Here is a 14421-nt window from a genome sequence, read left to right as displayed (position 1 = left end):
GACAAAATGCAGTTCAAGAAAAGCAGAATTAGTATTTTTAATGGAATAAAATATCAGATTTCACTTGTTACTTTATATTCCTCACTTTTAAAATTTATTTAAATAGTAGACAACATATAGTAATCATTTAAATCTTTATAAAATTTGACATGTTTCAAAGGATAATTGAAAGCTAAATAATTTTTGAGCCCAGGAGTATTCATTATATGTCTCATTGCTCTCTTTATGAGAGTGGCACCACAGCAACAAAATGCTTCTCATGCCTCACAGAAAAATGTCAGGGACTGACTTCATATACACTAGAACTGCACAGGGCACAACCCAGGTTCTACTACTGGACTCTACAAGAAAAGCGTCATCTAGGTGAGAGAACACTCTCCAACTCTGGCTTGAAAATCAAAGTCTTGAAATCAAAGCAAAATAGGAAAAAACATTCTGCATGTAAAATACTTGAAAAATAATAAACTTTAAAAGCAATTTATAAGCAAAGAACCAAGTAGAAACTGAAGGAAGGTACACGTTACATCTCTGTTAGAAGGGCTGGCAATGAAAAGAATGACTATTAAAAACCACTTCTTATAAACAGTTCATAGTTTAGCCTACAGTCTCCATTTCTGATGTTACCAACTTCCCCCAGGATGCTTCACTGCCCAAGGGTGAGGGTGGGAACCAGAAGGAAGATCATCCTACTTCCAGGCTGAGCACTAACAACAGAGGCCACAATTAATATCGAAAAATATGATCTGCAGTTGCTATTTACTGCTGAGCTTTTATTCTTTTCCCATACAAATAATTTGCTCCAGTAATCATGAACAAGTGTCTCACAAACATCAGCAAGGTAATCTGCCCAGACATATCTCCCAAGTCAGGGACTGGAATAATTATGAAAAACAAAGGCACATTTCAAAGGTGTTATTTGAAAAGCATTAAGACTAATAACTATTCATATGGGATAGAAGAAAATAATTATGAGAATATTGTACAAGAAGCATGTAATGTTTTGGGGCACGGAATGAGTTACAGCAATTATATGCAAATACATTTGCCCCCTTCTGGGAATGGTATGGAATAACCTGTTTCAAACATGCTAATACAGAATCTATCGATAACTGAGGGTCAAGTGACCAAAGAAAAAGGATTTTCCTGAATGTTTAGCATAAAGGCACACACCTAAACATGTAACTAAGGTGACAAAGACACAAGTGAATATTGCCAGTCATGCCAAAACATGTAAAGATGTTTCCTTTGCCTGTCAGTGTGTGATGACACAAATTTATTCACCTTTACCTACGATCACAGAATCACCAGAGTTGGAACTAACCCGTTGATGAATTTGTAAGGCATCTCTAGAAATATATGGAAACATGGCTGATGACTGACAACCAGTGGACATCCTCTGAAAGCCAGGATCAAAACAGCAGAGCTCAGTCACCAGGGCCATTATTTGAGATAGAGAAGAAAATTATCTGATCAGAGGGTTGATAACTGACCAGAGCAATACCTGGCACACTTTCACATATCCAGGGAATGGAATTTTCAAGTCCAAGAGGAAAATAATATTAGGTAAGCACTGTATCAAGAATAGTTTAGGTTTCTCCCATTTGTATGTAGGGTTTCTGCTAGTGACTGTTGTCTGCTTAGTGCCAAAGCTGATCTAAAATAATTCACATAAAAGCATTAAGAATTTATGGAATGGGAGTTTTATGCTACAGTTACAACCTACAAAATTCAATTATAGCGAACCAACACTTATTTGATAATGAATTTTAAACTGCTTAGAACAAAGGCATATATACTACACAAAATAAGACACACAACTAAAACTTCAGCCCTCCAGACACTAAAATAATGGTTTTTTTAACAATTAAAAAAACAAAACAAAACAAAACAACTACTTGGAATAAAAATATGAAGAAGTCCAAATTTTACTATGTCAATCCTGGTGCTCTTACTTAATGTCACCATTAATGTCACTTGTGCTCAGATAAACTAACAAAGGTGCTACTGGATTCAGTTTACCAAGTACTCAGGATGCAAGTTCAGTGAGTTAACAACAGTGATGAAACAGCATCACCACAATCAAGATTTGTAACTCTAGAAGTATATACAAACAGGAGCTATTACATTCCCTTTCTGGGGTCCACCAATTAATCCTTAGATTTACATTTTTAATACCATCCAAGCACAAAAAAAGGAGCAGTTGACATAAGCTGTTCTCTTTTTCCAGTTCTTTTTTTTTTGCAGCTGGTTTCCACTGACCTTCTCAGGAAGTTGCTGGACTTAAAACATTATTTTCCTCGGATCTAGGCAGCAACTGGACACTGTATCTCTCCTCCATATACCAGATGAGGAAGTGGGGAGAAGGAAAAGGGCAAAAAAAATAATACCAATGTTCAAACACTGATTGCTCTAGTTCAGACACTTATAAGAGTCCTTCTATAGCTTCCTTCGGGTGCCAGAAATTGCAATTTTCTTTCAAACCAAATATCAGATTCTATTTAAGGAAGCATACCTCCAACCCATCACATGCCAAAGAAACTTGATGGTACTTATCTTCAGATATAGACAACATAAAATGATCCATGTGACATGACATCTTTTTACACTGCTAGGCAGCATCACAGGTATTTAATAATAAAAGATTAAAAAAAAAAATCCCCACCAAAAAAACAGCCACCTTTTTACCTATAAATTACTGATTGCTTATATTTGGAAAAATTTGCCAGAAAAGTACATCGGCACAGAAAGAGGAATGACAGTGATCTATATACCTACATGAGAAAGCTGATGCCCACAAAGTCATTCCATTGAGATAAGGCCACACCTTTAAAATTATTTCTGAAACAGCTTTTACCCACTGCCTAAACAGGTTCTGTAGTGACAATTTCCTCAATAATTTTCATTCAAAAGACCAAGCTTTTGCCAAATATAAAATTCATCATAGTTCTATATTTGAAAGTTTCAATAAAGTGCAACTGTCTTAACTGCAGAGCAGTGGGTGAAACAGGATGGTTATCATGTTCATCCAGATGAATGTCACAGTGCTAACAGAAACATTAACATCTCAGTAACATCAGAATTTGTAGCCAAAAACCTTTTTAAGGTTCAGGAAGAGGAATGTTTTTTAGGGATAGAGCAATCAAAAGATTTTGCTTTCAGCCAGCATGCAAGAGGTTACTATCTCACTAAACAAGCAAACAATGTCACTAGATGACTAGCAAACACATTAACTAATTTGTCATTTATAAATTTCAACTAAAACCAAGTACTGGTACTAATCAGTGGATGTTCCACTTTCTCTTCTCACAATTCAGTTTCATGGCTCCTAGGCAAACATATAGACGTGATAATCAATTTCTTACTGAGGTGACTCCTCTCCATTTACAGGATCTGTACATTTGACTGCTGATTATAGGCAAGCTTTGGCAGGTTCCTGTGGCAAGCAAGCTTGGAGTTAGTTCAGTCCCGCCTTCAGAAAGGAGACTCATGAAGGACAAAAAGATTTAAATAAAAATGGAGAGGGGGAAGACAAAAAGCGTGAGAATGTTAAAGCTACAGAGGAGTAGAAGAAAAAATGTCAATCTTTAATAAAAGACTAAAACTAGTATTTTTAAGCTTTGCCACCCCCTGTGTACAGTCAAATCTGCTGCCCACAAGGCACTTTGACAGGAGTTACCTGTATTAAAACTTCAGCATATTACCTAAGCCACGTTTGACCCCAAATTGCATATTGCTACTCAGAGGAACAGACGTTAAGAGTTTGGAGTAAAACTTGGTTGTTGGAGGGCACAAAAGTGACAAGACTCTTTTCGATAGCTGAGATGCTGAGGTAATGCTGAATGAAAGCAGTGGACGCAAACAAATGAATCGTAGCTTCAGGCTGGAGTAATATCAGGTGCATCTCTACACCCCGAGGGCTCAACTCCTACACTTCTTAAGTCCCTCCCCCTGAAACAACCTCCTGCAGTTTCACTTAGAGATCAAGCAGAGAACAGGTACTTCTCTCTCAGCAGTGACAGCTACAGCTTACCAACAGTGATCACCTTGAGGGTTTCAGACTTCTATGCATCTGGTAAGTACATTTCTTTATAGCATTTGTTTTCAAATAAAGTCTGCTCCTCTTAACATCTAAAAAGTAAATCAGAAGTGCTAGGTTACTCCTAGCAGGTGCATTTACTGTACCAATTTAAGCTTTCAGTAGAAAGTTTCAACAGGAGAGGAGAATATTTTAGTTTGAGAGAAAAACAAACTGTTGCAATTTTTTACAGTAATTCATTCTTGTTGGTGAAGAGTCTTCTAAGCACCTTTTTTTCATACAGGAAGTTAATGTGATATACTGAAGTACGATAAAAAGCTGTATTGCTTCAAATTGCTATGTTTATTCTGCCAGATATACTTCGTACCATAGTATTTGGTTAGTCTGAAAAGCTTGTGTGAAAATGAGGTATTCCACTTCAGTTGTGATTTATTATTTTTTCCAGCTTATGGGAATTTAGCCCAGAAAATTGGGTTGAGTTCTCTCTCTAGTCAACTGAAGTGTATTAAGACACTGAATTATTAACTTCCTATCGACCAAGATTTTTATTTCTTATCCATGCTGCCTAACCAAGTTATTTCATCTCTGTGGCTGTACTTCCCCTCACACACACACACACACACAACACCCACGCTCTCACAGTCCTCTTCGGTCTCTACCTCCACTTTCTTTCCAGTCCTTGCCAACCCACTCCTCTCACCCTTATTTCCTCCTAATTAACAAATAGTCGTGTTAAAATTTATCTTTCAGTTTAAAGGAACTGGAGGTTTAGAAGGGAGTAGTAGTTAATCACTGGAAAATCTCAGCTAGAATAAAACTCACAAATCTTGTTCTTGCAACACTCTAGGTAGGTGACAATGGCATGTCCTTGAGTTATGCAATAATGCCACATCACAATATTTTAATTATAGCATGTCCTTCAAAATGTTCCACCCCAGTGAGTACTCCTGGTCAGAGAGATCAACATCACCAAAAGGATACTGCAATAATAATGGAGTGTGCATGACAAACTGTTACGTAGTTTGCTAAAGCAGTGTCCTAAAAAGAAATGTAATTACCAGCCCTGCTTGTAATAAAAGACATTCTGAAATTTCCTCTTTGATCAACTGGGCATCTTAGACAATCTAGACTACTTAAAAACCTAAAAAACAACATACATATATATGTACATATGTGTTTGTATGCGTGTGTATGAATACGTATGTGCATGTGTGTGTATACTTACACTCATTTACATTTTTGTTTATGTATTTATACACACACAATATTAAATGATATCCTTGTTTTCTGAACTTGCTAATATGTGAAAGGCAAGGAGGTAGCAACAACACACTTCTAAAACAGAAGTTAAAAAAAAAAAAAACTTGCAGCTATCAGTTTCAGTTTAGGAAGGGCTATAGCCGAGAAAACCACGAGGATGTATACAACTGACAAGAAGCAAACAACTGAAAAAACCTCAGGTTTAAGCAATATTATTTAAATAACCCGTTTTCAATAAGAATATAAATAAGTAATAAAAATACATTTCAAAACTAGGAAGAGAAAACTATGATAATATGTAGCTATCTGCATTTAGAAAATCAGGCATACAGGAAGTAACTTCTAAATCTAAAAAAAATTTACATTAAAATTACCATCCTACTACTGAAGATTTTTTTTCCATTTTTAAATGTTGTCACAAGTTATGGCATTCAAGTATAAGGAAAAGGGTTATACTTATTTTGATTTTTCTTTCTAATAAATTTTTATTTTGGTAGCAAAAACATACATGGTACAACTCTAACATTATTTATATAGAGACACAAAATTAGCTGCACCTATTTTAAATCATAAAATGCCTTTTACAGCTTTGTATGTGGGATCAAATAGTTTTGTTTTAACTTTTTTTAATTAAAAAATATGTACCTATGACAGATACTCTTGCGTTTGAAATTATCCTGCCTGTCTGGCTTCAGAAATATTCTATTACTGGCATTTTTAAACCATGAGAAAAATAGTAAAAGAAAGAAAAAGCACATTCATCTGGCTGGGACTGGCCTCAGTTTAAGGAAGGGTAAACACCCTTTAAAATAAGCTGCTTATTCTGCATCTCTCCAGTCAGCAGCAGGTTTTGGGAGCTCTGCTGTCTGCAGGCTGAGCTTGCCATCAAAACCAATTAAAAAAAACCTATTGTAATTCCTCCTACTGTACACATGGCAAAGAAGCTCCAATGCTCTATATTTCTAACTTTAAAACTGCAGTAATGCATTTTATCTTATTAAGAAACGATAGTTAATAGTGTGCTGAACGGGAATAACTTGAACCAAAGTTAAATACCAAGTACAAAGTCAGGGTGGGGGGGAACAGGACACACAGGAATTTTCATTATTAAGCAAAGGAAGGCTAGAAGAACAAGAAAATCTAATTAACATGTCTTTATTATAAGTGCTGCACCTGAATGCAAATTTGGACTGTTATCATAAATGATTCAACTAAGAATGCCATGGAGTTTTGACAATGCCTTTTTTCAAGAATAATCAGTATGGGTACTTCCAAGAAGATATAAAGAATGGGTACAAACTGAATTAACTGAGTCCATTACAAACTGTCCACATTAGTTATACATCAGTAGTCAAAAATAAATGCAACATGTTTACCTAAGGCAGAAAAACAAGACCAGTTCCCCACTTGGACCTCCCCTCCTACATCTCAATTTTAATTTGTTTTTTATGTTGAAGCATTATTCTTAAACTTTTAGGGGAATTCTGGCTACCATTATTTAAAATATTTTTAAATACTAGATGATTTTAAAAAATGCATTTAAATACCATTTTAACCAAACTCCAATGACGAGATTTTAAAATGCTGCTGTAAAATTCATTTTTTTCATTATTACAGAATCACTGTGCAACTCAAACAACCAAAAAAGCCTTGCTAAAACCTGAAAAATAAAAAGCTAATTATGTACACATTCTTTTTTCTTGAGGCTACCACACATTTAATAATTTGTTAATTTTAAGAAAAATCTGTGTTTAATAAAAAGTTTGGTTATTTCTCCTTACAGCGCAGCTACAGATTACTGAGCTTTTAGATTTCTCCTTCACAATGACTAGTTAAAACAAAATTAGTATTTCTACAACATGAGAAACAACATTTAATACAATTTTCTAGAATTACTATACCTGATGAAACAAGCAGCAATTCTGTAGCTTTGCCTTCAGTTTTCATAACGTGTTGCATGTAATTTTCTATTAAGTATTTAAGAAATGCAAAACATCTCTGCTTTAACTAAAATCTCACAGCATGTAATTACCAGCAATTCTTTTCATAAACTCAGTATTTTAATACTACTAATTCAAGCTTCTAGGTAAAAAGCTTTTTTTTTTAAAAAAAAAAAAGTATCAGGCTATACTAGTCACTCTACCAATTAGTATTCCTGTAGTTTCGGGTAACACAATAGATACAGTACGTGGTTTTGCAACAGTCATCATTTTGATAATGATGCTTATAGTTCATGATGAAATCATCAGTTTTTAGATCTCTGCCATAACACATCCTATAAAATCATGAGAACTTGACTCCGAGAGTTTCTCACGCCTTCAGAATCAGTGAACATAATGGGACAAGCTGATACAAGCCCTCCTGACTTATCTACTGAGCAAATCATTAGGCAGTATAAAGTATCCACAACCTTAGTTTTTCTGAAGAAAGGCAGATGGATCATGCCCCTATAAATCAATTGCTGTCAGAGACTTTTTCACCTGAATTAATACACTTGTGTGCCTGTGTTAACTACATGTGATACGTAGGGTGCCGCACAGCAGAAGAATGTGAACTGTGTTTATCAAGCAGCAGATTCTATTAGTCAGATATTTCAGTACTCATTTCTCTTAATTGAATTAGGAAGAGGAAGAAAATTGGTGTGGTTTTGTCCTTCGAGAGATTGGCCACTTTTGAGGTATCCACTGAGATTAGGCTGTTAGGAAACGCCATGCCAGTTAAAAGAGGGGGTTGGTCAGTCTGAAAAGAGCCAAGTCAGCTCCCCATGTGCAGCCAATCCACTCCACCCTCATTTCACCAAAGCAGGAAATTCCCTCCTCTCCCTCCCCAACCGGCCTGACAGGCTTGCCCCATAGCCAGCTGCTGCCAGGACCTGCCTCTCTTCTCATCCTACCCACCTCCACTCCTCTCTCAACAGCTCCACCTGGATTTCTACTTTCATATTCTGAATGAATGTTCCTTCAGTTTTCAAAGAAAGCTCCTTCAAGCACATAGCTGTGGCAGGTGACCAGCACTGGCTACTCAATTAGTCAAAATTAGGCCACTTTGGTGGCTATGTTTAGCTGCAGAAGAATGTCAAAGTGTAATGCATGTCCACCTCAACTCTGGCACCTTAGCCTTTTTGTTTTGCTTAAAAAAACCCACAACACACTATATGTTATATTAGGGGGAAGACAGCTAAAAGAATTTATGACTTTGGATTTAGTTCCAGTGTTCCACTACAGCTAATTTTTAAACTTTGTGTTCCAGTTCCAGCACTACCAGTCGCAGAAGTGGTGTTTTCCAGCACCCCCTCGTCTTCCCTGAGACACCAGAGGAGTTGGCTTCCTCTCTTCACCTTGGAAGAAGGACTCTGGAAACCTGAAAAACTGGAAACATCAAGAGGCTACAACTGAGGAAAGCTAACCACAAGAAAGCTTTTATAAAGAATCATTACATTTAATTGTTTAAAGCAGAAAAAAATGAGTCTCCTCAAAGAACGTAAACCAAAGAAGCCTCATTACATCCCAAGACCACCAGGAAAGCCATTTAAGTACAAGTGCTTTCAGTGCCCCTTTACTTGCAATGAGAAATCTCATCTTTTTAACCATATGAAGTATGGCCTCTGCAAAAACTCAATTACTTTAGTATCAGAGCAGGATCGAGTTATCAAGTGTCCAAAAACCAGCTCCTTGGAGCCCAAGCAGATCAATCAGCTCGAATCTACAGTCAAACCAACTTCTTCTAAAGCCATCACCAATGGACTGTCAAATCTCGATTCAAAGCCTCAATATTCTTTTGCAAAAGAGGATGCCAAGGAAAATGTTGAATTACAAAACCAGGCAACAAACACAGTAATTCAAGGACAAAAACCTGGTATTCAGAAGGAATTAAGCCCTGCCAGCAGTACAACAGAAAGTGCTATTAGCATGCAGCCCCTTTTGGACAGCATAGGGAGGCCCTCGGCTTTCGTTCCTGTAGGAGAACACAGAGATAGTAAAGGCCCAGAAACAAGTGAAGTGTCTGAAATCATCTCACTTCCCAACAAAAGCTCAGCTTTTCACAGCAAGTCTGCATTTCATGCACCAGGTCACCCATGGAAAGCAGGCTCTCCTTTCCTCCCAGAGTTCCCACATAAAGTTGCTCCCACAAAAGGCTTTGGTTCTATTTCACCTTACATGCAACCAATGATTCCCGAGTATTCACCCCATTTCTATGAACACAGGCTGGCTATCTACACACCTTACTTGCTTCCAGGTAGTTCAGAGTGTGAAAGCTCTTCTCTGTCTGTCTACGGCACACAAGATCAAAGACACTTTCTTCCCCACCCTGGGCCACTTCCAAAACCCATAAATCCATCAGCGTATGAACACTATCGATTGTTTCAGCAATATCATTCCACACCTCCAATACCATATGGATTTTGTAGGCCAACAGATCCTCCATTCTACAGATTTTCACATGTTGCTGGTATCAACAGAGACCAAAATTCTCATCTAATGGAAGAAACTACTTTGCTGTATCCAGGTTCTCTAAGCCCATCCCAACAATACCCTTTAAGTTCGCACAAAAAACAAGCAGATTATGACAAAGAAATTACATTACTGCATGCCAAAAGTCATCCCAAAGATGACCAAAATGAAAGAGAGAATGCTAAAATGAGCCCTCTTGCAGGAAGTGCAGCAACAGGCTCCCCTGGCAGACCCAGTCCAACCAACTTCACTCAGACAAGCCATGCCTGTGATGGCTTATTTGATCTCTCTAATAAGTCATCTTCCACATCTCTTGGCAAGTATGAGCAACCAGAAGAAAACTTAACAGCTTTCAGGCCTGTGAGAAAAAGCACTGATCAACCGACTCTACTTCAAAGTGTGCAGACACAGCAAGACAGAGGAGATTCACCTACCAGGTAAAACAGTAAAAGCACTTTGCCAATTCTTGTCAGATTTACTAGGGACACACAAAAATAGATGGACACATTTCATGCAATGCCCCTGATATATATTTAAATTTACAGCATTGAGGTGATTTGTTCTATATGAACTGTGCAAAACACAGTACAATTCACAGTTGGTACAGTGAGCAGACCTCTCATTTTCCTTAAGGCCACCAGGTATTTCCAACACCATTACCATGCACATGTCTGTGTATTTCAGGAATTACCTGTATTAATGATGTGTACAGTGAAAGGGACTGGGGGGAGATAAGGGAGAAACAAGGAAATTGTCAGACTTCTGGTCAGATTTTTTTTTTCCTCTTCCTCTTGCCCACTTCATCAGCCTCAGTTTTAAAGAGCAAGTGATAGTGAATTCTCTTTTCTCCTTATATTTCTTTCAGCATCAATGTCACTGATGAAGATTCCCATACCCCGAATGAATGCCAGAACAATGAAGGTTCACTCTCCAGCACTGACGACGACACGGGGATAGCTCCCCTTAATCTTTCAAAAAAGGCTGACAGTAACACAGGACCTGTTCATGAGCATGCATACAAAACCACATCCAAAACAGAAAGTCAGAACTTTCTAGAATTGCAAGACATGCCTTTGAACCTCTCAGTAAAAGATTCCTGTAACACAGCAAGCCTGAAAACATCCTTCCACAGCCCACCTCATGATAATGGTGCTGCTACTTCTCCAGACACTGAAAACAAAACCTCTGGAGCAGACACATCTAACTCCAAGAACCCTACTAACAGTCCCTGTGACAAATCTTCTTTCACCGCTCACCGTAATGAAGCTCAGGACTTGAGAATAATTGACAGCTGTGATGAACAGAAACAAACAGCAGCTGTAGCTCTCTGCCAGCTAGCTGCATACAGCCCCAGCAAAGTTAGAATGGACAACGAAGGGCAGAGTCCTCAGGACAGTAATGCTTCATGTACAGAAGCTGCTCTTAATTCTTCTGACACTCAGGATACTCAGTGCAATCAAAAAGTCAAAGGACAAAAACGGACAAATCAGAAAGAATCAGCAAAGTCACAGCAAGGCACTAAAAGAGCAAGGCCAAATGACTGTAGCAGAGTCTTCACTTTAAGGAAGAGAACAAGAGTATCTTAGTCCTTCATGTACAAGAGTCTCTCGTCACAGAAGTTAGTTACCAGCAACATCATAAAAATTCTACAAACCATCTCCTATCTGGCTTGGTCCATGACAGGATACATTCAATCTCTGCCATGTAAATAGTGTTCATAATTTTATATTAATATTTTTAAGTAACTTGTATAAGCTTGTATGAGCTCAGATTTTGATGAGTGAATTTTTGCATTCATTACTAAAGCCAAATTACATTAGATGAATCTTCAAGTTTTTTTGCTATCAATGTAAAATAACTTCTACAACTACTATTCTTAAAAGATGTTTAAGGTTTAGAAACAATACTGTTCAATAACATACTGTCATAGTCTTTTGCAGGCCTAATTTCATTTAATAGTTTTTTTGTCCTTCTTCCTTCAGAAAGAATTCTTTCACTGTGCAGTAGTTTAAATAAGCTTAAGATTAAACCTGGCTATTTAGAATTTACTGTAAAAATGGTTTTGTGTATGCACTTTGCCATGATGCCATACTAAAATAAGAGACAAAATTCTGTTACTCAGAGGAAGCCACCAGTTAAAATAAACTGATCCAAACCTTGTGAAAGCAAGATTTCCTTGTCTTGACTAAAAACCAGATTCAAGTTAAACCAAAGAAAGCCTGTGCCAGCCTAGCTAATGCAGCTTATATTCACCTTTAAAACACTATGAAAACAATACTGAAAATTTGAAGATCTAATAGTTAAGGTGCCTGCTCCTCTGAGGTTACACAGACACCTCGAACTCTTAAGCTTAAATGTTAATCATATAATTTATTTCACCCGAGGCAAACTCTCCTGGTGAAGGTCTTCCTTCAGTATTCATGTATCACTAATAATTAATGTCAATGTGCTTCTACATACATCCTAAAACTGTCTTCTGCTTCTATAATTGTGTATATAAACTTGCAATTTTTCAAATAAAACTGTGATCTGTACTTAAAATATATGGAAAGTCATTAATAAACACAAATACATTCCCCATGCTATCTGTAACAAATAGTTTGCAGAAAAATTAACAAAGAAGTCGCTACATTTTTAATTTACAAGTATAATTCGGCTTGGGATACCAAACAACTATAAAAAGGACCTTCGTTCAGTGAAGGAAGTTAATTGTGCAGATTAACTCATGCATATTTTAACTCTGCATGACAAACCTCAGAACTCCCTCTGCCTTAAAGCTGCTGTCCAGCTTGTCCAAATTTCTACAGAAGTTTAACTAAAATAAGGCTGTTGTTCAACTGTGTAAATCTCCACATTATGCAGTACCAGCCCAAGTAAAACAAGTCCAAACTAAGTATTATTCACTTAAAACTATGAGTATACATTCTCATTGATTCTTTATTCACACAATAACATCCTCATCTCATCTTTAATTTAATCTTCCATTGGGAAAAGCTCTTCCCTACACGATTAAGACAAGAATATCTTGTCTGAACAGAGGGTACATGGTGACAGCAGCATACTTTCACTGCACTTCTGCAGCAAAAGAAGAGTGTGACAGATACAACTATTATGCCCATTCTACATATATAAAAATTCAACAAAGTGGAGAGAGATGGTTTCACAACACAAGTCAAAACACTGCAGTCTTTTGAGTTCTATACAATATCAAAATTGCATGAAAATTTCAGTTTCAATTAAAAAAACTCTATTACATAAAGTTATCCCAGTTGCTTGACGGAAGTGAACACTTTCAGTTTTGATAGAACTAAGATAGAGGCTTACTTTTGGATGACTTTCCTTTCTTAATGTTGGGGGTATTTTAACTGTTTCATCTTTATCATGTAAGAGCAAAAGTAATCTGAAAACAGAAACCAACTGAAGGCTGCCTGAACAAAAATTTTCACATGCAAAGCATACTCTATTGGACATGAAGTCTTTTCATGGTGACAGAATAATAAACTGTATTAAATACTATATTTTACAGTTTCTTGCAGAGCAAGTCAACAGACTTTCAGAATACAAAAGATCTGGTAAACTCACTTACTAGTATGAAACACCAGTTATGAAACACTTTTGAAAATTAGTGTTCAACTTCTCTGTTCAACACAGGAGTACCAGAGGGGACCAGAAGAATTATCTAGCCCAACAGTGGCTGCTTACAGCTACATTATGCTTTTATCATTTCAACTCTGCAAAAAACTTAATGAAAATCCCAAAACAGATAGCTACTACTTTCACATTAATGCATCTGTACTTCTATGTATACTGGTTCATAAAGAACACAACAAAGAATAAATTCCTCTGCCCTGTTATTTTTCTTTCCATCCTGATATTTCAAAAGCCCATAAAAAAATTAAACAGGTCATTGTATAAATTATGCAAAACTGGCTTCTGAAATTTAATCAGAAACAAACATCATAAGCTACTAACTTTAAGGTGCAAGTTAGTCATCAATTATTTGATATATTCCATTGAAAGAATTACAATGACACAATATAGAGATATACTGGATTAATTTTATACAACCATAAAAAGAAACATGGTAGGAGGAAAGAAGAAAACCCCAAGGAACTAATGTAATTTTTGAAAAAAAAATTTATTAAGTAAAAAAAAGGCACACCCAAGACAATGTTTTTGACAGAAGCAGCTTAAATATCCCCACAGGTGTATCACTACTACAGCTACTATTGGGAACCCTACCATCAGCAAATTCCAGCCTGTTGCTACACACTCAGTCTCTGATACAATAAAACGTTAATGAATTAACTGACTAACATTCAGCCACTACAACTTACCATCTGAAATTCGGGAAGGGAGCAGCAATCCTCTTCTACCTAATTCAGCCAGAGCCAGGCATCCACCGTGCCACGCGTTGTCTGTTTCCTGGAAACTAAAGACAGGTTTTGTTAAGGCTGATCTTCCCTCTTCCAATCTCATTTTTCATGGTGAATTCCTAATATTTTAAAGATCCACAATGCAAACCAGCATGTGTTTACTGTGTTATTAATCCTGTTAGACTTCTAAAATACAAAAATGACAAACTGAATGTTTCTTTTCCTGTTTTGAGCAGTATAGGTAGTGATCAAATAGGATCAAATAAGAAAAAAAACACTTTATCAATATAAATGTAAC

At 36.7% G+C, this 14421-nt stretch overlaps 2 protein-coding genes across 2 annotated transcripts in view; one reads left to right on the top strand and one right to left on the bottom strand.

Moving 5' to 3' along the window:
- TBCD (tubulin folding cofactor D) overlaps positions 1-14421 on the bottom strand; it is a 106523-nt gene that overhangs the window by 67322 nt on the left and 24780 nt on the right. Inside the window, exon 14 of the mRNA XM_030461670.1 lies at positions 14085-14179. Coding sequence (XP_030317530.1) covers positions 14085-14179 — 95 coding nt within the window. The remainder of the gene's footprint in view (positions 1-14084; positions 14180-14421) is intronic.
- Positions 8758-11333, top strand: ZNF750 (zinc finger protein 750). The gene is made up of 2 exons (XM_008499775.2): positions 8758-10184; positions 10613-11333. Exons 1-2 carry the CDS (start codon positions 8758-8760, stop codon positions 11331-11333), a joined length of 2148 nt encoding a protein of 715 aa, XP_008497997.1.

Source organism: Calypte anna, chromosome 18 (assembly GCF_003957555.1).
Source record: "Calypte anna isolate BGI_N300 chromosome 18, bCalAnn1_v1.p, whole genome shotgun sequence".
In the NCBI taxonomy this organism is placed as follows: domain Eukaryota; kingdom Metazoa; phylum Chordata; class Aves; order Apodiformes; family Trochilidae; genus Calypte; species Calypte anna.
Note: the sequence above shows the minus strand (reverse complement) of the source record. Positions and strands in the feature narration are given on the sequence as shown.

Coding starts and splice junctions, on each gene's coding strand:
- ZNF750 (XM_008499775.2), top strand. CDS start 8,758: ATGAGTCTCCTCAAAGAACGTAAACCAAAGAAGCCTCATTACATCCCA. Junction 10,185..10,612: donor AGAGGAGATTCACCTACCAG/GTAAAACAGTAA, acceptor TATTTCTTTCAG/CATCAATGTCACTGATGAAG.